Source organism: Pteronotus mesoamericanus, unplaced genomic scaffold (genome assembly GCF_021234165.1).
Source record: "Pteronotus mesoamericanus isolate MK-2021 breed Mesoamerican mustached bat unplaced genomic scaffold, CSHL_Meso_final contig_69, whole genome shotgun sequence".
Taxonomy (NCBI): domain Eukaryota; kingdom Metazoa; phylum Chordata; class Mammalia; order Chiroptera; family Mormoopidae; genus Pteronotus; species Pteronotus mesoamericanus.
In genome coordinates, this window is record NW_026555237.1 from 2,569,295 (window position 1) to 2,593,713 (window position 24,419).

General features: G+C 35.8%; 1 protein-coding gene across 17 annotated transcripts in view; it reads right to left on the reverse strand.

The window, feature by feature from the left end:
* PARD3 (par-3 family cell polarity regulator) overlaps positions 1–24,419 on the reverse strand; it is a 686,226-nt gene that overhangs the window by 361,707 nt on the left and 300,100 nt on the right. For all 17 annotated transcript variants that reach the window (XM_054582303.1, XM_054582310.1, XM_054582307.1 and 14 more), the window contains one exon: positions 4,296–4,427. In XM_054582303.1, coding sequence (XP_054438278.1) covers positions 4,296–4,427 — 132 coding nt within the window. The remainder of the gene's footprint in view (positions 1–4,295; positions 4,428–24,419) is intronic.

Below are 24,419 nucleotides of genomic sequence, written 5' to 3' on the forward strand. Positions count from 1 at the left end.
CAAACATTTCAGGTAGTTTTCCTCACAGTTTGCCTCCTTCGGTATAATCTGCGCATTAGATGAAGTTTTTGCGTGATGGGAAGAACTGTAGAACATGGATTTTTCTCTAAAGGTTAGGGCAATCGCTCCCCTGTAACATTCCTAGCACCTCCTTGCTATGTCTGCTAATTGGCTTCAGGCCTATTTACCAAGACAAGGTAGTGAAAATGGCAGGCTCCCAATTAGCTTAACTTCTCTTAAGGTCCCTCTACTTTCTGGTTCTAAATTCTTGCAATCATGTGTTCTTAAAATTGCTGCCTCCCTTTCTGTGAAATTTATAAATTGCAATAAAAAGTGGGGATATAAGAACAAGTTAGCATATGATCTATTAACTGCTAACATTAAATTATAGTCTATACACAGTCGGGAGTGGTAATGGTTATAAAGAATTCAGATTTCTTTTTTTTTTTCCTTTATTTTTTCAAATACATTTGTCTCTGCCTACCCCCCACCACTTTCTCTTGCCCCCTCCTTCCTTCCCTCCCTCAGCTCTTCCCCTTTGGTTTTGTCCATGAGTCCTTGCTATATGTTCCTTGACTTTCCCCTTCCTTTCCTTTTCCCACACCACCCTCCCTCCTTCCCTCTTGTCTCTGTTGATTTCTTTTCCTTTTAGTGTTGCTGGTCTTATTTCCCTTGCATCTTTGTATTGTTGGTTAGGTTCCACTTATAGGTGAGATCATATGGTATTTGTCTTTCGCCCCCTGGCTTATTTCGCTTAGCGTAATGCTCTCCAGTTCCATCCATGCTTTCACAAAGTTTAGTAGTTCTTTTTTTAAAGAACTCAGATTTCTTAAAGGACTGTTAAATATCAGAACTAAGAGTTTTGTTGCTTTTATTGTTTCCTTTATCTCCAAATCAAAATGTCAGAAGCATCAACACTTTTTCAAGGCAATACAACAACAACCCATTTATTTTTCAAATCCTTTGTGCTTCCTCTGAGATCTCTCAGAAAATACAGTCATAAGACTGACCTAAGAAAAGGGTGATCTTTGAAAGATACACAGTCCTCTGCCCTCTGAGATGAACCTGATATAGGATTCAGCTATACACCATTCTGAGCAAGGTGAGCTACTCATTGGAGAGGAGGACTACTATTTTTGGAAAAAAAGGTTGAGGTTGACTCCAAGAGCTTTCTGGTACAGAGTTCTAATAAGATACACCATCTACCTTTAATGAAAGAGGTGTAACTTACCAATATTCTAAAAGAGTGAAAGAAGATTCAATATTCCCTTATGTAGGACCAATTCCACAAAAAGAGAAAGATACATTCAGCTTCCAGAGGTGCCTGCCAGCTCAGCATTCTACACAGTCTATTGTCCTTTGCATCCCTACTGTTTATTCCCACTGGCAAAGCTGATGTGGTCATAATTGCCTTCAAAAAGCAGAGATAATGAGAGACAAGCACTCTAGTAGGAAATAGAGCAAAGCCAAAACCATTGGAAGCATATAAACTCTAGGATTCTATTGACCTCCTTAGTCCAGATGGCACGAGGAACACTGCCATCAGTTCCACCCAGGTGATCCCAAATCGCACAGGCAGAGGACTGATTTTTTTAACCATATTAAACACTCTTTTATCTATATGATGCCATTCTCTTTATTATTTTAATGGGGAAAACTAACAAGGAAAAGAGCCACAGACAAGGCCCTTAAAGTCAGATAACTCAGAGGAAACAATTAAAAGAATAAATCTATAATTAAATAGGAATAACTGGAAGAGATGTCCAGTGCATGCAGCCTAACTTAGTAGATTTCTTCTGCCCCAACAACTGTGCTTACTTTTAGCCAAAGTTTTAACATGGGTTTGATTAGTTTTTGCTATTCTTGTCCAGTTAAGTTGATTTTAGTCTAGTTAATTATCTTCCTTATGTGAATTTAGTGAGTGGATAATCATTTTTAAACCTAAGTAAAAAGATGGTTTTAGGCTCAAAAGTCATAACTAATGTCATCTACATTAGACTACCCAGACTAAGGAAGTACTTATTTTTACAAAACTTACTTATCATGGAACAAATACTTCAAGTAAATTCAACAGAAACAAATCAAGACAGTCTATAGGGGAAAAAGCTGTGTATGTGGCTTCTATATGCAATCCTTTGACTTGCAAAAGAAAGCATTTTATACAACTTTACAAAGAAAAACCATATTACTTCCTTAAAAAGAAATCTACAATTGTAGTAGCAAGATAAAAGTTATATTTTTAGAATATAATTAAATGTATCATTTTCAAAACTCTGAGCTGACAATTTTTTCTCCTTATTGTGCAATAAAAATGGTCATATTTACATGTTCAGCTCACTGTATCCTCCTCCTTGCTTTAACAGAACCTGACTGCATTCAAGGATGCGTGGCTGTGTTTCGGGGAAGGGACAGGGCCACACCCTGCCAGAACTCCAGGAGGTCAGGCTCAATTAAGCACAATCAGTCTGAACCAAGACTGGCACTCTTACTCCCTTTGATTTAGACCTGGACAGACAAGTAATCCAATTCCCCACATAAAAACAGAATGCTGGGGCTTGCTTTCAAAAAGTGCCATGAAGGAGCAAAGGGCACTGTTCCTCTTCCTCTGTGCAAGCATATGATGGCTGGAGTTCCAGTAAAAAAGGACCAGCTCAAGAGCACAGAGCAAAGAGCCCCATAAAGGCTCCTGGAAGGGACAGAGAATCCAGATTCCCAACGAGGCCTTCCCTTACCCCTGGCTTATTAATGAATAACATTTCCTTTTGCAATCTAGATTTTCTGTTATCAGCAGACCACTTTAACCAGGCATGATTCTACCTCCTTTGAAGGTATTTTATCACTTGATACAGCAACTATGTAAGGCAGATTCTATGATTATCCCATTTGATAAATGAATAAACTGAGGTATGGACAAGATTACCCATGTGCCCAAATCTCATCTCAAATATTACATGTGGTAAATAGCTGGTAATCAGCTCGTCTGACTCCAAACCCATACAAAACCATCTAAATCTTTAAAAAAATTTTCTTCAAAGTAATAATGAAATAATCACACCAATTAGTTAAAAAATCTGTATTATTTTGAGAAAATTATGTTTTTCCTGAGTAAAACTTCCCTGGTTTCTTAATTATTTAAAATTATTTCAATCATACAATGTTTTTGTATGCTACCATTTACTATAGAATAGAAATTAGTACATTTACCTTACCATCCCTGGTATCAAAGGTAAACCATCCTTTTTAAAAGTTTTATATTAGAATGCCCCACATACACAAATTATTTTAGAAGGTTTATGCCATAAAACGGACTGAGATTAATTAAGTAAAACAAAACTTCTTTCTACTGATATCATTAACCTAAAACGAAAAACAGCTATTCCATATCTAGGCAACATATTAATAATTTTAAAAAGTATTGAAACAGAGAAACAATGAAACATTCGCTCACTGAGTACTCACCTACTCTCCCACTCATATGAACATTTAAAGAAAATAACTAAGTGATGAAATAACCAAATAAGGGAATTTCTAACATCAAAACTATTAAAAACTATAAATAAAACACTGGGACTGATAATAAAAAAAATTAAGACTTTTAAAAAACACACTGAAAGAATTTCATTTTTATACAACGAAATTTACCAGATAAATTCTTAGTCTTCATATGAAGAGAACACTGATATATTAGCTCTGCAAACAATCCTTCTTCCCACAACAGGAACCGTTATTTATATTGAACGGTAAGCAATTCCAATTCCATGAAATATAGGAGGCTACCATGCACAGTGAAATAAGCAACGCTAAAAATTTATAAACCTAAAACAGGTCCTTGGCATGTATGAAAGAATAAGTCCCCCAAACCTGACAAATACTCTAAATTCTGAAACAACACTACAGCATATACTTCCCTCATAAAGTGAAGTCAGGTATAACAAAACTCTAATTTGCCTCTTTAATTTACTGCCTATGAATGAAGAGAGTAACCCGTAAGTAGTCTGGAAAGCCTACTCAAAAATTTCATTATTCACTCCAAATATCTATGCCTCTGCCACATATCAAACCCTGAAGTTGTGATGTTTCAGAATATACAGCAAATATTTACAAATGCTTATGAGAAATCTGTGCTCAAAATACTCAACATTAATGTTAGAGAACCTTTGACATAGAGCCTGTTACTTACCTAAAGTGTGTTAGAATAATTTACTTGTAATCATCATTGTAATGGAGGGAAACATTTTGATGTGTGCGCTAGGAAGTTATATCAAAGACACATATAAAAAATTCATTTATGTTACCTGTTCTTGCTTCTCCAGCCACTTGTCCACCATCGGGTGACTAGCACTCAGAGACGAGCGAGCATTGTCTCTCTGAAACTGGTTGGACCAGTTACTAGTATCCCGTGGAAGGCTTCTGTAGTTTTCATCTTTCTGTTCAAAAAGAAACAAAAAGTTTTTTTGTGAAAAGCCAGAACTTGCAAATTAATGATGCACCTGGTTTGTCAAAAGTAGCAGAAAAACAATTCCACATATATAAAATATTTTTACAAGCTTATACAAAATAGCTGATTGGGAACATTTCGTCTAGACTAGACCTGAGAAATGGAACCATGAGCCTAGGATGACTACAGTAAGGAATGCAGCACTCCTGTGTGTGCACATGTGCACACAGGAGACAAAACAGGATATTCTGTACGCCCTTCCAAACCAATCTTCCCAAGCCAAGCCCATGCAAACATACTTCCACACAGAAGTTTCACTGGTGTTTTCTCTTCTTCTCATGTCCAATATTGTAATAATACTGTGAGATATTTTCTGTAATTTAGCAAAAATGTATAAAATAAGGAAGACTAATGAACGTGGCTCCCTACTTTAGATCTTTGTATGACTTTAAGCAAGAGACATAAGATCCTCTGAACTATTTCAGTACCTACTTCACAAGCTAATTTTATTTGAAAGCAATAATTCAAATATCAAGTAAAGAAAAAAATTAGTCTATTCCAATACATGGTACATAACAGACATGACTGTTCAACACAACATGCTTATGACAAGTGATATCTTACATAAAAACCTAGGTAATAAATATTTATTTAAAATGCCCCGGAGCAACCACATGCTATTGTATGTTTCTTTTAAATAATAGCTTAAACAACTTCCTGCCAGGCTGTAAAACTTAATTTCAATGTTCTAAAAAGAAATGAGAAGACTAGGATAAAGCAGGGAACTCAAACATTTCAATATCTAAATCTAAATAAAATCTCCTACAAGAACAAATTAAAAATGTTAACCTGAATTCAACCCACTTACATGAATGCCCCACTTTAAGAAAAATAGCAAAATATTCTTCTTAATAACTTCATTAAGGGTAAGCCGTCTGTACATCTTATATACATGATCAATTCTTATTCTTCATTTTCTAAACCCTGATTAATGAATATAAACACAGAAACAAGAAAGTGTAATACAATAGGTTTGCATTGTATACACCTTAGCAATAGACCAGGGTAGTGGTTTTTTGGGTTTTTTCCCACTCATGAGTTCCATCAGAGAATAAAACTTAAAAATGAATGTAAAGTCTTGGACCTATTCCCATACTGTGACATATGAAAAAAAATTCATCTATACATATTTACCAGTATAAACTTTAGCATAAAATATTTTAAGTTTTTAAATTAATTTTCAGAAAATAAACTTAAAACTCAACAGTAGCATTAAACTCTAGTGGCAAGTACTTTTTCCTAGAAAACTCGGTACTTTTCTGGTCAGTGCAGCTCAAGAAACTGTGAGGGGGCATAACAGTGAGTGCAGAAAGATGCTGCTAAGATTCAGATGCTGCTGACTGTGCTTATTGGAATTTGGAAATGGTAAAATAAACAGAGGATATAGACACAATCTAAAGAAAGAATGAAGCAAATGAAAAAACTAAAACTCATGTATCCCCAAATACTAAAAGCCGCTCCTTAAAACATGAGCACGATAACTTAAGAACAAAGCAAAACCTAATGTTTAACATGGTGGCCCATAAACTTACTGACAAAAAAAATAAAGGAGATTCAAATAAGTCATAAAGGGTAGATGAACTTATTAATGACAGAAACTTCAGTGTCCATTAAGAGCAGAGGGATTGGAAGTGCAGAGAAACAGAAGTAGAATTTTTATGTCAAGTATCTCAGAGCTAACTACCAATGGCTGGGAGTCTGACTGTTCTATTCATTTTCCTCCTCTAACGTGATTATCACACCAACTCTTTACTTTGACAATAATTAAACACAAAACATTAAAAAAATACATTCTGACTTTCAATAGAAACTGTATTTCAGAGAAGCCAATAGATTCAGTAGAAGAGGGGAGGCTTGTCTTTTCGGAAAAGTGCCAAGTAGAAAAACCAAAATAATAAAATTACAAAAATCACCATTTTCAACTCCCAATTAAATACTTTATTGAGGCAAAGATAATCAATGGATGTTAAAATGTTTAAGTAAAAAGTTTATACTGAACTGGGTGTGTGCATAGTGACAAAATACCACTTGCAAAGGGAAAAATATATCTTTAAAATCAAGAGACCAGATATCACAAACTTCTCACTTTCCTTGGTGTAGAGAATCTGGTATGCTACTGGTACTCCATGTGACTCCTTCTGAATCTCTGTCATTGCTCCTCTTCCCATAAATGGCTCTTATTTTCACTCTTTCTATAAACTGCTTACTAGTGTCTCCCCAGACAAGCTCAAAAAGTATAAAGTTTTAAAGCTTCCTCCCCAACAACTCCTAGGCACAGGTCACCAACACTAAATTTTTCCTGAATTCATGACCTAAATTTCCAACAGGATGTCCCAAAGATACCTGAAAATCAATCGATTCAAAATGAAACTATGTATCAGTTCCAGCACCATGATGAAAAACATTCATCATCCTCTTCACTTTCTGCCTCTCTAACCCCACAGTTGCTAAGACTTGGTAATCACTGTTCCTCGCCAAGGTTTTTTACTTTGGCCATCATCCATTCAGGATCAACTTGTCATTCCTCTGAAATTGCGAGAGCATCCTACCTAGACACCGGCTCAGCCTGACCCTCTCCCACAGTGCTCTATGCCACTTTCTGCAAAGGACTTTTCTTAAATACATGTCCGGTCGCATCACACCCAGGATAAGTGCTGTGCGTGACCAGAGGAAACTGGGCAAGTGTGCTTGGTGTGCCACATGCCTCTTTGCCTTCACTCATCATCCTTCTGAGTCTTGAAAACTCCAAGAATGTCCCTTCCATAAAAATACCACTTTCAACCCCCATTTCAGGGACTACTTTCTCTAAGAAGCATTCCCTGATTATCAATACACTAATAACATCATGTTTTTTGTTACTACACTATATTCTAATTTTACTTCTAATTATAATTATAACTTATAATTTAGTTAATTTTTTAAGTTACTATTTCCAGAGAAACCCATGCAGGACATCAGCATTCATCTTTACACACAAGCACTTGGCTCAGTGGTCTACGCCAGTGTAAACGGATTTTCTTGAATACAGTGTTTTCTATTTTCGCATGGTTTCAGAATACTAACATTTTAAAAGAACACTTTCATAAGTTGTTTAAAAAACTGATAAGGGAATGCCTTAAAAGGCATAAAGATAAACCAGTAAAAATGCAATAACAGAATTTTCAGATTTACACTAACAGATGTATACCACTGGTATGTGTCTATTTGAATTGAATATATGTGGAAAATGTAATTATTTCCAATCACATCTAAAAAGCAGTGTGGAATAGTTTCAGTTACCTCAATTACAGCAAGGGGTTCATGAAGTAGGTCACCACACAATAATCACAGATACACGATTGCTGCAGATCAAAAGGTCAGCCCTTTTGAAATCCAGCTTAAGAACTCTACAGTTTTATAGTCTTAATCAATTCTGTGAAGTTGATTGAAAAGAAAAATAACACTGACACTAACTCTCATAACAAAAATGTTTTAATAATTCAACATTGTAATAGTAAAATCAATAATGAATTCATATATTAATTTATTTCTGATGTATGAAAAGTAAACTGCAAAAATCTTCACTCATTTTCAGGTAAGTGAAGAATTTCTAAAATACCTTATCAATCACTATGCAACACATACGTTATTTTGTTGATAACATTATGTAGGTATTACTACCTTTCAGCCATGACTTTACTGACAATTCTGTCTGAAATTTGGACCAAGTACATACAGAGAGTACAGTCCTATAAAGCTATGATTCTGTATGTATGAAATGAGTTCATCACTCAACATCATAACATTAATATATTTTCTACTTCACAATATACGGTTGGATATTAACTGCTTCCAATTGAAATGTATATAATATGTTCTATTTTCAATCTGGAAACATTTATTTTGATGTAAATGTTTTTTTTAAATGGTAGTCTTCACTATGTCTGTGTAAAGCTAGCTACATCTTTCATGAATCAAAATAGTTAACTATTTTTAAAAAATCAAAATTTTTAGGTTAAATGTATTTGCAAAACCTGTATTTCATAAACTAAAGAATGGAAAACCAAACCAACAAATTTTTTTGCCATTAATATTTCTGAGACAAGTTAGAGCTGTATTTATAATAAATTGCAGAATGTGATTTTAAATCAGTTTCATTCTATGAAAAAATTAATGCCTCCAATTTGTATACTGGTAAACTTAAAAATAAAACAAATCTTTTCCTTTAGACTTATAAAAGTTTATCAGTAGTACCAATATGCAAAACACTAAAGATTATTAAATTTGCTAATAACAAGAAATAATCGACTGTAATAAGTAAAACCAGTACTTTATCTAAAAGATTATATAAGAATAATACCATGAGGAATTATTCTTTTTTTTTTAAATTATAACCTTAATTCTCTACCTTTGAGGCTGGCCCACTCAGCTTTGCTGCTGGGTGAGAAACTTTTCCTCTTGCCAGAAAAAAACAGATGTTCCTGCCTTGAGCAGGAATTTTTCTTATCATCTAAAAATGTACTGCCACATCATCAGTTGTCAAAAGCTACCCAGGCTGAGAAATGCATGGTAATTCATTTTTCCCTGGTAGCAGTATCCTGGCTGTGGAGTAAATTTCTTCCACTGTAAGAAAAGTAACTGTCTTCTCACCCCCTACTTCCTCCCCCAAGCCAATTGCAATTCAATAAAATCACACAGAACCTACCAACACTTTGGGAGAAAATTTTATTCTGGCATGCTAAACTGCAATTCCAAGGCTTTATCTCTCAGAAACAGCTACTTAGCTGATGGTCAGATTTCCTGGCAAGCTTACACTCCTACATTGCAGAAATATATTTAGAATATTTCATGAACACTACAGGAGTAATGCATATTTCTATATTAGCATAAGAAATCCAGCTATGTTTCACTTTGTTTCAATACAAAAAATCCAAAAAAAAATTTTTTTTAAATCATTAGGAATTGTGCCATATTCTGAAATACTAAATATTCAATGCATAGAAATTTCACTTTTACACATTCTACACATACTATAGTTTCAAATATTCCAGAGTGGTTTTCAGATTTTAAATTCACAATATGTTTCAATCTTTAGTTGTGGCCAAAGGGAATACAGTTTGCTGCTTCATCATTTCCCAAAAAACAAAAAGCACATTTTCAGGATGTCTAACCTGAAATTATAAGACTAAAGTGAAATTAGTAACTATATCTAATTTCAATTACATGAAGCTTGCTAGAATCATCAGTAATCACGTTGTTGACTGAAGTAGCAGACCCATTCTACTCTCTGGGGCCTGAGTTTATCTTTTGTGCCTCCTGACGGCTACACCAGAGCATGACTTTGGCAGCAATGCCAAGGCAAAAGCTTAGGAGAAGATTACAGCCATTAATGTTCTGTAAATAGGACTGTTGTCAGCGTATTTTCCTGATCTTCAAGTCGTCCTTTAAATAAAAAATGAGAATGAGAAAGAGAGAGACAGAGAGAGAGAGAGAGAGAGAGAGAGAGAGAGATGGGAAGGAGGGAGGATATATCAACTCCCACAAAAAAAATATACGTTCAATAACTGAATAGTAAACAAAGGCATAGGCTTTGACAATCCCTATCCTTTAACCTATGCCTAAAGAGACTTTTTTTTAAATAAACACATAGGATTTTATTCCAAACACAGTATTTATCATCACTTATCCTATACATATGAATATTTTGATGTAATGAACTGAAAGGTATTATTTAAAATTCATGGTGACCAGTGTGCCACGTTTCTTGATGATACTGATCTGAGGGCATGCAATTTCCACATTAGATGTAACTCTATTTATAAATAAGCGTAAATACTGGTACACATATGCATCTCACTTTCCTTCTTGATATTTGCTTTCTTCCACATTCTTAAATCATTATTAATGAAAAGGATAGAAGGAACAAAGGAAAGAATATGTGTTTATAAAATTTGTTCGTATTTCTGAGCAAAACTATACCAAGACAAAGAGAAAATTCTGACATCCATGCATTTTTGTCAAAACGATATTTTGTCTAATAGTACACTACATACCATTAGTGATGGAGGTATAGTTTACTAAGGTGTAACAGAATTTGCAATGAGACACTGACTATACTTTTTTCAATTTTAAAAAACTGTAACTTTTCATAAATTTTTAAATTAAAATGTCAAAATCCTGAGATTGTGAAGGCCAAAATATTTATTATAGTATCTCTGTATCTCAAATGTCATAAAAAATAAATATTTTATTTTTAAATCTCTATTTTATTCTTCTTTATAAAGTAAGTTTAAGTTTTGAACAGAAACCAGTAGCAAAAATTAAAATATACCCAAGCATATTTTATTTTTATTAATATACAAAATCTCCTATCAAGTACATCAAGTTTTATTATTTTTTTTGAAATGGGCACATAGTTCTTTAAACTCATTCTGAAATAAATAAATAAATACATACATACATACATACATACATACATACACACACACTCATTCTGGCCTGAGAAATCTGAACTTACATCTTTTCCATTCTTTATGATATATGCTCAGTATCTTCTAGATCACAGAACTACATTAGATGGGTCAGAAATTCAGGAATGTTCAATATGCCAGGAAAAATTCATGTTGGAGCTCTCATTAATATAGAGATACACATTTTAGAATTATGATTAATTTTGCAAATAAGTTTCCTGTCACACAGTTAATCTTTCAGGTTGATATGCTGACAAAACCGGGAGCATAACATTTTAGTTTTATCTCACAACCTACAACTGGCCAGCACCATGTTAACAGTTTTAACATCAGATAAGAAACCCTTAGGACATTGACCTATACTGGGCCATAAACATAAAGGAATCTGTTACAAGGAAGAGTTGGGCCCTGGCTGGTGTGGCTCAGTGGCTAGAGTGCCATCCAAAAATGGAAGGTTTGCAGGTTTGATTCTCAGTCAGGGCATCTGCCTAGGTTGCAGGTTAATCCCCGGTGCAGGTGGGTGCAACCTTGGTGCGGATCCCCAGTCTGGGGTGCCTACAAAGGCAACCAATCGATGCTTCTCTCTCATCTATGTTTGTGTTTCTCCCTTCCCCTCTCTCTCTCTAAAAAAGCAAATGAAAATATCCTCTGTGAGGATAAAGAAAGAAGAAGGGTTGGTCACTTATCTCACAGGGAACTAGGTCAACCATTTAAAGGCCATGATGTTTCCAGAGGTGACTATCAGAGCACAGGCTGCTGCGAAGCCACCACATCTGCTTGTGTAGCAGTCTAGAAAATCCAGAGAGAAGGAAGATCAGCTAAACAGCCTCATTAGGATACTTCCTTGAATGAATTGCCCCAGTTGTTCCTAACCCACTTCAACAGTTCAGAATGCTGTGAAAAAATTCAGATACAGAATTTTAAAGCTGGAAGGGAAAACCTACAAAACATTCAGCTCAACTTCTCACTGTATAAAAGAAGAAACAGTTCAGAGAAGTTGTGGCAAACGCTCTGGAAAGCTTAGATGGCTAACCAGTTCCCATGGTTATCATTACCCATTTTGAATGCCCAGTTTCTGAGAAACAGGATTTCAAACCTCTCACTCCTGATCTGATCAGAAACTACACTTTCGTGGGTTATTTCTGATATCCAGAATTCCCCACACAGTGATCCCTCCCACAGGAAGGCATCTCCTGAGTTCTTGTAGATAAAGTAGGACAAAGCCATTACTAAATCTTGAAGCACAAATTATACTTATATTAGAGATGGCTGGTTCACTAATAAATACCAGTCTTATAAATAATCATGAATAGAATGTTTTATATTACAATGCTCTCTTGCCAGGTATAAATGGGTTTATCTACTTTATCCCATGAAAACTTGCATAAGGTGGTAAGGAGGGGAAGATAGATGGGGAGGAAAATTTATTATTTTTTCAAGTTACAAAAATGTTAACTCCACCTACACTCTGAGAAACTGAGGAACAGAGAGAGAAGAGAAGCCACAATGAGAGCAGCTGCCATGTTATTTATTGCACAGCACTTCATAAAAACCAACATAGCCACTTCACTGTCTTAGAGCTATCAGCATTCCACTAGGAGTTAAGAGTAAGGAAGAGAGAAATGGGCCATCATTCTGGAGCTTCCTCCTTCAACCAAGGGCAAGGGAGTGAGAAAAAAACAAAATAAAAATATTCGAGTCAGATGCCGTATTTTAGAGCCTCAATTTTTTTTTTTAAGATTTTATTTACTTTACTTTTAGAGAGAGGGGAAGGGAGGAAGAGAGAAAGGGAAACATTAATGCATGGTTGCCTCTCATGTGCGCCAACTGGGGACCTGGCTTGCAACCCAGGCATGTGCCCTGACTGGGAATCGAACCAGCAACCCTTTGGTTCACAGGCTGGCACTCAGTCCACTGAGCCACACCAGCCAGGGCTGAATCATTTTCTAAAACTGAAATAAAAGATTAAGACCAATCTCTAATTAATGTTGCTTGACTCTAAAGCACAAATTTAACTCTAAAACAATTTTAAAATATTTTTAAAATGCCGCATATTTCTTATTTTGAAGGCAAGAAATACTCATCCACATTTCATTTTCTTCCAAAAATACTTATTTCTAAATGTTTATATCTCAAAGCAAAACTGTAAATAACAATAGTGTTTTGCATCTGGAACAATTTGCATAATACCAAGAGAAGGGAACAGATGCCAGGCATGAGTAATACAATGTGAAGTGTTTACAGCAGTTGCCTAATTCCAAAATAACTACAGTCTTACACTGTATGCATATCATGTAAATATGCAATATAAATTTTTTATACTTATCTAAATATTTTCACCTTAATTTTAAAAGTTATACATTCAAACAAATTGCTAAAATTTAAAAGTCAAGAAACTTGTGCCATATACAAGTAGGCTGCCAATGTAAATATTAGCACTTCCTTCTTTTCCTTTTTAGTTTGCAATCATAACTTCAGTGAACTGGGGGGATCAGCAGAACAATGGCTAATTTCCATGAAGTCCCCAGGTAAGTCTACAATTTAGCTTTCTTAAAGCTTTCCCCTTAATTGTGAAACCGCCTCCTCACATAAGCCAGCTCCACAGATACATTTTTGAAAATGTTATTTTTACTTATAATCCCATCCTATTTATTGATTTTATACAATAATAAGAACTTTTCTAGAGAATTCCATGTCCACATGGGAGGCATTTAGCACAAAGAAATCAATGGCTAAAACTTCTAAAGAACTAAGTCCTTCTTTTCAACCTCATCAGCAGAAAAAGCATGTTGTGTCCCTAAGCAGAACATTAATTATCACAGTAACTATTTTTTTTCCTCAAAGTATAAGTGAAAAGTATAATTTATAGAAATGTGATTATGGAAAAATTTTGAGCAATTCCTGTTGAAACTCCTACCTACCCCTCCCCAAAAAACCTTAACAATCTAAGAAAACTGGAAACAAAATTGCTGTTGCACCAGGATGTCTTAACAAAAAATAAAGACAAAAGTGGGAGTACCCAGCTATGAGAATGCAGCATGTTTAAAACTAATAATCATTTCTCAAATTCAGACTTGTCATGGGGAAATTGATAAGCATAAATTAGCATTTAATAAAAACAGGTGAATTTTTAATTTAATTTATTTTCAAAGAGGAAAATACATTTCAGGGAATGACCAGATATGTCAGAAGGCTCATACAGACCTGGGGCTGGCTGATTTGTGGTTCCACACATTCAATCCTGTGGAATTAATGTATCTCTGATTCTCCCACTTGTAAAGCTGAGGTTTAAAAATCTTCTCATTTTGGAAAAAGCTGGGATATACAGGAAGTTGCAAAAATAGTACACAGAACCCCAATATACTCTTCACGCAACTTCCTCCAATGTTAACATCTTACATAACCTCAGTATATTTGCCAAAACAAAGAAATGAAAGCTGGTAAAGTGCTATTAACTAAAGACTTATATGCAATTCACCAGGTTTGTTTTTCTTTTTAACTAAGTTGTTGTTTCTTGTAGGATCCCAAATTGCATTTAGTCATCATGTCTCCTTAGTGATCTGACACAGAATCTCAGTCTTTCCTGGGTTTTTATGACCATGATATTCCTGAAGATAAGTGGTCAAACATTTTGTAGACTGTCCCTCAATTTTGATTTGTCTGAAGAGTCTTGAATGATTACACTGGAGTTGTCACCTTGGGGGAAAATTCCACTGAGGTGCAAAGTGCCCATCCCATGATATCATAGTATCACCGTGACTTACCACCACTCACATTAACCTTGATTACTTGGTTAAGGTTAAGTCTACAACTCCTGAACTATAAATTTTGTATTTTTTATACCTCATCCTCTGTTTCTTTAGGAACAAATTACTAAGTGTAGCCATTCCTTAAGTAGAGGAGAATTAAGCTCCACTTTCTAGAGGAGAAAGTGTTACACATACTATTTGGAATTCTTCTGTAAGGAAATGAATGTGTCCCTTTCCCTCATTTAATTTTTATTCAATTATTTATTAATATCAGTATAATCTCTGGAATATTGTTTTGATCTTTGAATGATAATCTAATTATATCATTGCTTACTTTGCTGTTTTAAGCAATGCACATAAAATATCAAGAGGAGACCTTATTTAAAGACTTCCAGTTAAGATGGTGGCATAGGAAGAAAACACAGCACTAACCTCCTCCCACAAATACATCAAAATTACAACCAAACTACAGAATAATCATAATTCAGAAGTGCCTGCAATCTGGCTGAATGGAAGTCGTACAACTCGGAACTAAAAGAAGAAGCCACATCAAGACTGGCTGGAGGGTCAGAGAGACGGAATGAGCATGGCGCATGAAAATCAGGAGGGATGTCTTGACTACAGAGGTCCTCCCTGGAGAGCGAGGGGTTCCGGCCCCACACCAAGCCCCCCAGCCCAGGATTTCACTGCTAAGAAGAGAAGTCCCCATACTTCTGGCTGTAAAAACCAGCAGGGATTAAGGCTGAGAGAGAGGGCTACTGGAGTCCCAGGTAGTTCCTCTTAAACAGCATGCACAAACTTAACTCGAATTCATTATCTCTGAGTTCCAGCTCTGGGACAACAGCTTGAAAGGCACCAAAGGCATAGGAGAGGAACTGAATTGTCTGACATCAGGGCAAAAGCTAGGAGCCACTTTCTCCCAGACAGAACTGCTGGCAGAGACCACTGTCCCTTTAATGAACCCACCCCCCACAGAATCAGCAGGAGGTACCATATCTGAGACTCCATCAACAGGTCTCACTGTTTGTCCCAGCCTGGTGTTTCCCTGAGGTCCTGCCACATCTTTCAGAACTATCCCAGCTGTTTCCAGTGGCTTTTCCATACAAATGGCCTGTCCAGGCTCATGCTTGAGACTTTGCCAAAATCTCTAAAACACACAGCATCTGGCCTCAGAAGGTCCTATAACTCTCACTAAGTGGCCGTAGGCACAGCACTGGCAGCAGCTGGCCTTGGTTCACAGCCTGGCCTCAAATGGGCACCACCAACCCTAGCACCAGTAGCATCCATCTACAGATCACTCTGTAGCCCATACTTGTGGCCCTGGGCAAAAACACAGGTGGTGGCTGAATTTGGCCTGTATCTCCCCTTAGGCCCCAGAGCCAGCACACCCAGTGTACAGAGTCCTATCACATCAAAGCACCATCCCACCATCTCCACAAATGACACACTCAAGGGGCAGACTGAGTGGGCACATGAGTGAGTCCTGTGTTGTGGGGTCAGCACCCGCATAGTTGATCCTTCAAGATGGTTGTAGCCAATCCTTGCAGCTGACTATCTGGGGATAAATCCCTCCCATTGACTTGTCAACAGCAATCAAGGCTCAACTATGACAGGTAGGCATACACAACCCACCTAGGGGGTATACCTCAAGTGTCCAGCTTTGGTGATTGAGGAGGCTGTGCCACTGGACCCTACGGAACACTATTACATTAGACCACTCTTCTAAGCCTGGGATGGGTAGCAGTTCTACATAATACATAAAAACAAACACAGGCAGGCTGCTAAAAAGAGGAAACAAAGAGGTCTCAAATGAAAGAACAAAAAAAAACTCTAGAAAAAGAACTAAAAAAAATGGAGACAAGCAATCTACTAAACGCAAAATTGAAAACACTGGTAACAAGGATGATCAATGAACTTAGTGAGAACATCAACAGCATAAAAAAAGATCTGTTAAGAAATGAAGGATACACTAACTGAAATAATGAATAATTTATAGAGAATCAACAGTAGAGTAGATGAAGCCAAAAATCAAAGGAGCAATTTGTAATATAAGGAAGCAAAAAAACACCCAATCATTAATAAAGAAAAAAGAAAAAAGAATCCAAGAAAATTAAAATAATGTAAGGAGCCTCTGGGACAACTTCCAAGTATAACAACATTAGCATCATGGGTTGTCAGTAGGACAAGAGAGAGAGGAAGAAATTGAAAACCTATTTGAAAAGATAATGATGAAAATCTTCCCTAACCTGTTGGAAGGAAACAGACATACAATTCCAAGAAGTGCAGAGAGCCCAAAACAAGAGGGATCTAAAGAGGCCCACACCAAGACACATCATAATTAGAATGCCAAAAGTTAAAGACAAAGAGAAAATCTTAAAAGCAGTAAGAGAAAAGTAGTTAATTACCTAGAAGGGAGCTCCCACAAGAGTGTCAGCTGATTTCTCAACAGAAATTTTGCAGGCCAGAAGGGACTGGCATGAAATATCCAAAGATGTGCAAGGCAAAGACCTACAACCATTTAGATCAAACCTATCATTTAGAAACAAATAACAGGCAAATAACTTCCTAAAAAAGAAAAAGCTAAAAGGGTCCAACACCACCAAACTGGTATTATAAAAATATTGAAGGGTCTTCTTTGAGAAGACAGAAAAAGAAGATAAAAAATATGAACAAAGAAATGGCAATACATACATATCTATCAATGGCTGAATCTAAAAGACAATAAACTAACTAGCAGAACAGAAACAGACTCATAGATACAGAGAACATTTGGACAGTTGCCAGATGGGAGAGATATTGAGAGGATGAGTGAAAAGAGTGAAGGGAGTAAGAAGTACAAATTGATTGTTACAGGAGAACCATGGAGATGTGAAGTAAAGCACAGGGAATGTAGTCAACAATATTCCAATAACTAGGCACAGTGTCAGATGGGTGCAAGAATTATCAGGATGATCACTTAGTTATGTAATGTCTAATCACTGGGGTGTACATATGAAACTAATGTAATTATGAATGTTAACTGAAATTGAAAAATAAAAATGATTTTTAAAAATCAAGAAGAGGGCTGGGCATATAATTTCTCAATGATAATAAAAAATCAGACCCTGGCCAGGTAGGGCAGTCAGTTACAGCATCATCCCAATAAGATTTGATTTCCTGGTCAGGGAATATACAAGAATCACCCAATGAATACATATAAACATGAAACAATAAATTGATGTTTCTCTCTTTCTTTCTTTCTTTCTCTCCCCCCAACCCTTCCTCTCTCTTTCTAAAATCAATAAATAAATTTTTTAAAGTAGCAAATCAATAACAAGTATGAAAGAAGCAAACACAAAAAATTCCTCCAGAAGGGGGACAGAAATGAAGATCAGTTAACATTAAAAAACTATTAGTAATGATATTAATGAAGCTAGCATATTTTTATTTTTAAAACTAAGATCTTAAGAGGTTTTATAAAATTATGCCAGTTCTAATAATAAATAAATGTTCACTATTCTTATATTCATACTTTATTTCCTAACAGAATGTTCTGGAGGAGATAAAATGGTAAGGTTATCCTGTAACATTTTATAGTTTAAAATATTCAGCTAAATGAACATTGGGCAATATATACGGAGTCTGTAAATTTGTTGGTAAGTGGGTTCCATGATCGTTAAGAGCACAGAATTTGAAACTGTAGAATCTAAGTTCACACCATTGTATTACAACTTTATCATTTAACAGTTAGTTTAACTACTTAACTTTTAACTATTAGGTGAATTATTGAAACTCTTTAAGTGTTTATTTCCTCATCAATAAAAAGGGAATAGTAACAATACATACCCTTCAGAGGGTGAATAAATGATATATAAGTGTAACACATCAAGTATAGTTCCTGGCAAGAAGTCAAAACAAGCTGGCTATCAAAACCACTAACACACATAGTTTAGAGATGAAATAGACAGAAACCATTTCTCTATTCACACTGTAAAAAACCTTGACTGGAATGCAATTCTCAGAAGGCAGCCCAGAACATGATGGCACCTAGAATACCTGCAAATTAAAACCAAGGTTGCCAGAGCAACTAGCATCCACACAGCAGGTACTCCAGTCCCAAATCCTATCTCATAATTTTCTTGTTATTGACAGGAAATGAAGTGAGTAGATCTAACTTCATAACGCAAAGTAAGTAGGTTATAAGCTAAAATATAAAAAATTAAAAATAGAAATCAACTTAAAAATGAAAGGAGGCCAAATTTTTTTAAGTGTAAAATGACTGTGAATTTTTGTTGAATATGATGGAAACAGTGCCATTTCTTGGTCTTCTCCTGAGTCAACAAAAGCAGACATAACATTCATTCACTCTGTACTATATGTTACTTTGAGGTGCTCTAATAAGGATTCTGACATTAATTTGAATTTACATTCCTGAGTGGCTTATGGACTCTAAAAACAGCACAGCCAGGCTCAAAAATTTTCCCAACAGCACCTTAGGATTTTATAACTTTGGACACAAATTGTAATATCTAAAGCATATAAAGGTAGGCTATATTCCTAAATATAGCACAAAACTAAATTAGACAAAGTTATTAAAAATTCCAACTAGGTGAGCTTGACACACAAAGCTGGCCTACTATAGCAATGATTATAACCATCTCTTACTAAAAGCCCTGCATCCAAGTTAGGATCTTTAAATATGCAAAATAGAAGGGTGAAACTTACAGTTTTAGAGGTCCTTAACAGGTGTCGAACCCAAGAACATATGTGCCCGTTAAGGACTCCTGGTGGCTAAATTGGGCTCTCTCATGCTCTCCAGCCTTCAGGGAAAAGACACAGACTGAGCTACCGAGCTCCTTGCACTGTGCCTCTGTCACCTGAGTAGATCCTTGCAAAGGAGTTCCTCAAGCATTATTTCGACCAACAGGTCTGAGACTTTCTCTGTCTAACCAGAGAAGCTCAACTATATGCTCGTCTGAATCTTTATCAACCAATCAGAGCACCTCCATTCCAACCAATCAGAGCAATGCTATTTGGACCAATCAAGCTGTGTAGATTTGGAGTCCTTATCTGCATATAAATGGACCAATCAGGGACTGGGGTTGGGCATACTACACTTAATATAAGCCAGCTTCACCTTTGCCTCCATGGAGCATTTGGCTGTATTTTTCTGATGTGCAAAGTGAGCTGTAACACCTGAGCTGCCTTGCCTGAGATTCCTCAACTGAGCTGTTTCATGGCCAAGCAGTTTCCATAGTCCACCTGTTACACAAATGAGCTGTATCACAACTGACCTGTTTTAAAATTAAATGGTTTTCACCAAATAAAGTCCCCTGCTTTCACCACACCCCAAATTGGGCACTTGTTAGAATTTTTGTTGACAGCCTCTGTAGAAACAAGAAATGCAAATTTTCAGCAAAACAGTCTATAAGATTTAGGTCTCAGTTGGATCTCCCCTGAAGCTAATGCCCCAGAAAATTAAACACAGCTGTAGCTTTCTCACAGAGGAAACGTGGTTATAAAGAACTATCTTAGCTCATCCTTTGAAGTTTAAAATGGTTACAGTAAGTATCAGGTAGCTATCGTTGACTCATAAATAACAAGAAATAAACAATTTTTTAAGCAGCCAACTGGTCAGGTACACTAGTTTAAAAATAAAATGGTATATTCAAGTTTATCAATATGACTGGCCTTATACATTAGAAAGAATCAATGAGAAGAAACAGACTAGAAGCCAAAGAGTTGAGATGAGCATGAGAAAGCAAAGAAATATGTAAATGTAGACTATCACTTTATAATAAATAAATAAATAAATAAATACAATGAATGAATGGGCAAGCAAGCAGCTAATTTAGGGTAGCATGGAGTAAAAGTAAATTTTACCTAGTAATATGTTGTTTGCATATACACTGCCAAAGTTTACCCACTCTCAATAAAACATGGAATGGGCATTTTCTGGAGGTTCCTTGTGTCTGAATTAGCACTAGTGACTTTGTACATGATGCCGAGAATTTGGTATCTAGACCCTATGTCTGCAAATGCACTTTAAATTAAGATGTGGGGAGTGGATGCACAAAGCAACAACAGACAGGAATGTTATTTGTTTCATAGCTTCTATCTAGAAAAAATATTTATTGATCTAGTTTTGCAGTGATAGGACAGTGTCAAATATCTCAATGTGTTGTAATACTTTCAAAACTCAAAAAAATCATTTTAATTGATTTTCATTTGAAAATGATAAAGTTGGGCAATCTAAGTGTGAAAAAAAATGAAATGACACAAAAATCAAGTATAGTTCCAGATGCTATCCTGCTACAATAGAAAAAAATGGGCTAAGAAGAACATACCCGAATAACCATGATACTCTACTTGCCCTCTCTTAACAGCCATGCACACTTTCCCTTTTCAGCTAGACCTGAGTTCTCAAATAAGCAAATAAGCCCCACCCCCAAAAACCAACCCCCCCGCAAAAAGCTGTGCCCCAGAATCAAGAGAGCAGCTTTAAATAAACACACACAAATTTCCTGAAGTGGGTAAAGGAATCTGTTGATGTGTATGTTTGTGTTTCATCTTTTAAACATTCAGGGTAATTCTGGTACACAGCAAAATGAAACCATTAAGCTATGTGGTAAGACAGTAAGTTTTGGAACTCAGGAACAGTACCAGTTGCTTATCTTCTTCATCCTCCTCCTCCCCTACAGCTAACTCCATGGAGGTCTTCTCACAGTGCTTAATATATCATTTTATTATTTAAGATTTTATGAGAAATAATTACCAACAAGCTTTAAAAAATATGTATTTCCTTGGTCAAGTGAGTATACTTTAGAAATTTATTCTAGGAAAATAATCAGAGATGATAATATAAATTATAAGATCTCTGAGGGGTATTTCTAAAAATTACTCATAAGAGCAAATAAAATTGGCAAAGTATAAATATCGAGCAACAAAAAAAAAATCAAATAAAGTTAATAAACACCAACTACCCCCCCAAAATCAGTATATAAAGGATTATGCAAGCTATCAATATTTGTGGGATATTGGAAAATGCTCTCAACAAAGCTAAAACTAGGAAAAAATGCAGAAAATTAAACAGTACTGTTGGATGGCTGCCCATTGATAACAAGGACAGCTACCAGCTGAACAGAGCTATGCAGTCCTGAAGGTAATACTCCAAAGTGCCAATACTATTCATCTTCAAGATTACAAATTACTTATCTGATTCCTTATATTTTCCATTATTTATAAATGCAAAGAGACTTATTACCAGAAAAAAATTGTTTTGGAAATCTTAAAATATATTACAAGAAATGTTTATACAAATAATTTTCTAAAATTAGAAGAAAAATCTCACAACTCTTAGAATAGAAGGAGAGATGATAAAGACATATTTAAGATAGCATCTCTTTGAACAGTTTGCATTTATCAGGGGTATTGGAAAGAAACCAAAACTGTCAATAAACTAAATCAAACAGAATGGTAATGGAAAAAATATAATAAAGTTTAAATAAAAAATAAAAAATAAAGAAATAATAAGCCTAGAGGGTCAAAAACAGACCTCTTAATGGAAAAGAAAACAAAAAACTAAACCATGCCAATGAAATATGTTCTCTTATCACTTTCTTTCACACTCCCTAATCAAGTATGAATCTCCCTTGGAAATTAGTCGAGATACAGTTTTATGTTAAATCTACTATATTCATTTTTTTTGAGGGGTGGGACAAATTTAGCTTACAAAAACGAGATCTCTCATTATTTGGGGAGAAAGAACAGTGGCTTATAAACTATTGCACAATGAAACAGAACACAAACTTCATACTTGAAACTTCATAGTAGGCTGATTCTGGTTAAGTGTCTCATTACATAGTTCTTGATGGGATAAATCCAATATTCTTCATGTACTAGTTGGACTCCATATTCTCAGGGACACAGCTTAATAAGGATGACTAAAGGGGTGGGAAAATTATTTAAGTATGCACACTGATCAAAATACTCATTCCCAAGGTAAAATACTGTTAAATTCATGTAAAATCTCAAACAAAAACACAGCGTCTAGCAAGATATTCAATGCTTTCCATATAAAGTGCAAGCAAGATGTTCTCTAAAAGATTTGAAAAAAACAGTCAGCCACATAATGCTGAAAACAAAAATGAGTAAATATTCCAAAGAACTTTGAAAAAAGCCAAGACTCCCCCCCCCCAACATCTTACCTCCAAATAAAAGTATTAAAATTTATGAACTCCAGAAGCCCATATACTCCTTGATCTCTCCAAGCTCTCACCTACCTTAATAGCATCAAAATCTGTGCACATTGTCCTCTAAACAATATTCAAATGAGACACTGCCATTATTTTAACTGGAAAGACTCTACCTCTCATCTGCAGTTCTGAACCACAGAAGGGAATTCAACATGGCAGTGTTCTAGCATACCAGAATGGAACTTTCCTGCTCAGAAATAGAAATTTTAATTCCCTGGTTGGCATTATTCTAAAACTCTTTTGCTCATTCAACATTAAAGAATGGTAACCACTTAACTATATACATGAGTTATGCAAGAAGGTCATCTTATTCTAACCATTAGAGCCAATGGATCTAAAGACTATTACCCAACCCTTAAGTAATTTATTTCCATGTTTTATACAGAAAACCAAAATCATTACACACTGATGAGAAATTTTAACATCTTGAAATTGTCCAGCATTAGCTAAATACCAACAGACACAAATGAAATAAATTTAAAAATGATCAGCATATATGCTTTCCTCCAAGCATCCTTTCTGAATATTGAAAATATGGAAAGTCTATCCATAGCAATAAAATAAAAATATTTTTTTATTATCCAAGAAAAATAAATAAAAGGCATCTAAATCAGAAAGGACAATGTAAAACTCTAATTATTTGCAGATAACATGATACTAAATATAAAAAAGCCTGGACTCCAACACAAAACTATTAAAGCTAATAAAGAATTGGGTAAAGATGCTCAATATAGAATATAGAATCAATATACAGAAATCTGCTGCATTTCTAAGCACCAAAAATGAACAATCAAAAGGAAAAATTAAGAAATGAAAATCACATTTTCAATTGCATTAAAAAACATAAAGTACCTAGGAATAAATCTAATCAATTAGGTAAAAGACCTGTATTCTGAAAACTTTAACACACTGGAGGAATTAAAAGACATACAAATAAATGGAAGACCTTGGCTGGTGTGGCTCAGTTGGTTGAAGCCATCATCCCACATACTAAAAAGTCACAGGTTTGATTCCCAGTCAAGGTACATATCTAGGTTGCAAGTTCCATCCCTGATTGGGGAGCCTCTCAGGGGCAATCGATCAATGCTTCTCTCTCACATAGATGTGTGTGTCTCTCCCTCCCCCCTTTCTATAAGCAATCGGGGGAAAAATGCCCTTAGGTGAGGAGATGATAGATAGATAGATAGATAGATAGATAGATAGATAGATAGATAGATATACAGATGCATGGAAGGAAGGAAGGAAGGAAGGAAGGAAGGAAGGAAGGAAGGAAGGAAGGAAGGAAGGAAGGGAGGGAGGGAGGGAGGGAGGGAGGGAGGAGAGAGGGAGAGAGGGAGGGAGGGAGGGAGGGAGGGAGGGAGGGAGGGAGGGAGGGAGGGAGGGAGGGAGGGAGGAGAGGGAGGGAGGGAGGGAGGGAGGGAGGGAGGGAGGGAGGGAGGAGAGAGGGAGGGAAGGAGGGAAGGGAGGGAGGAAGGGGAGGGAGGGAGGC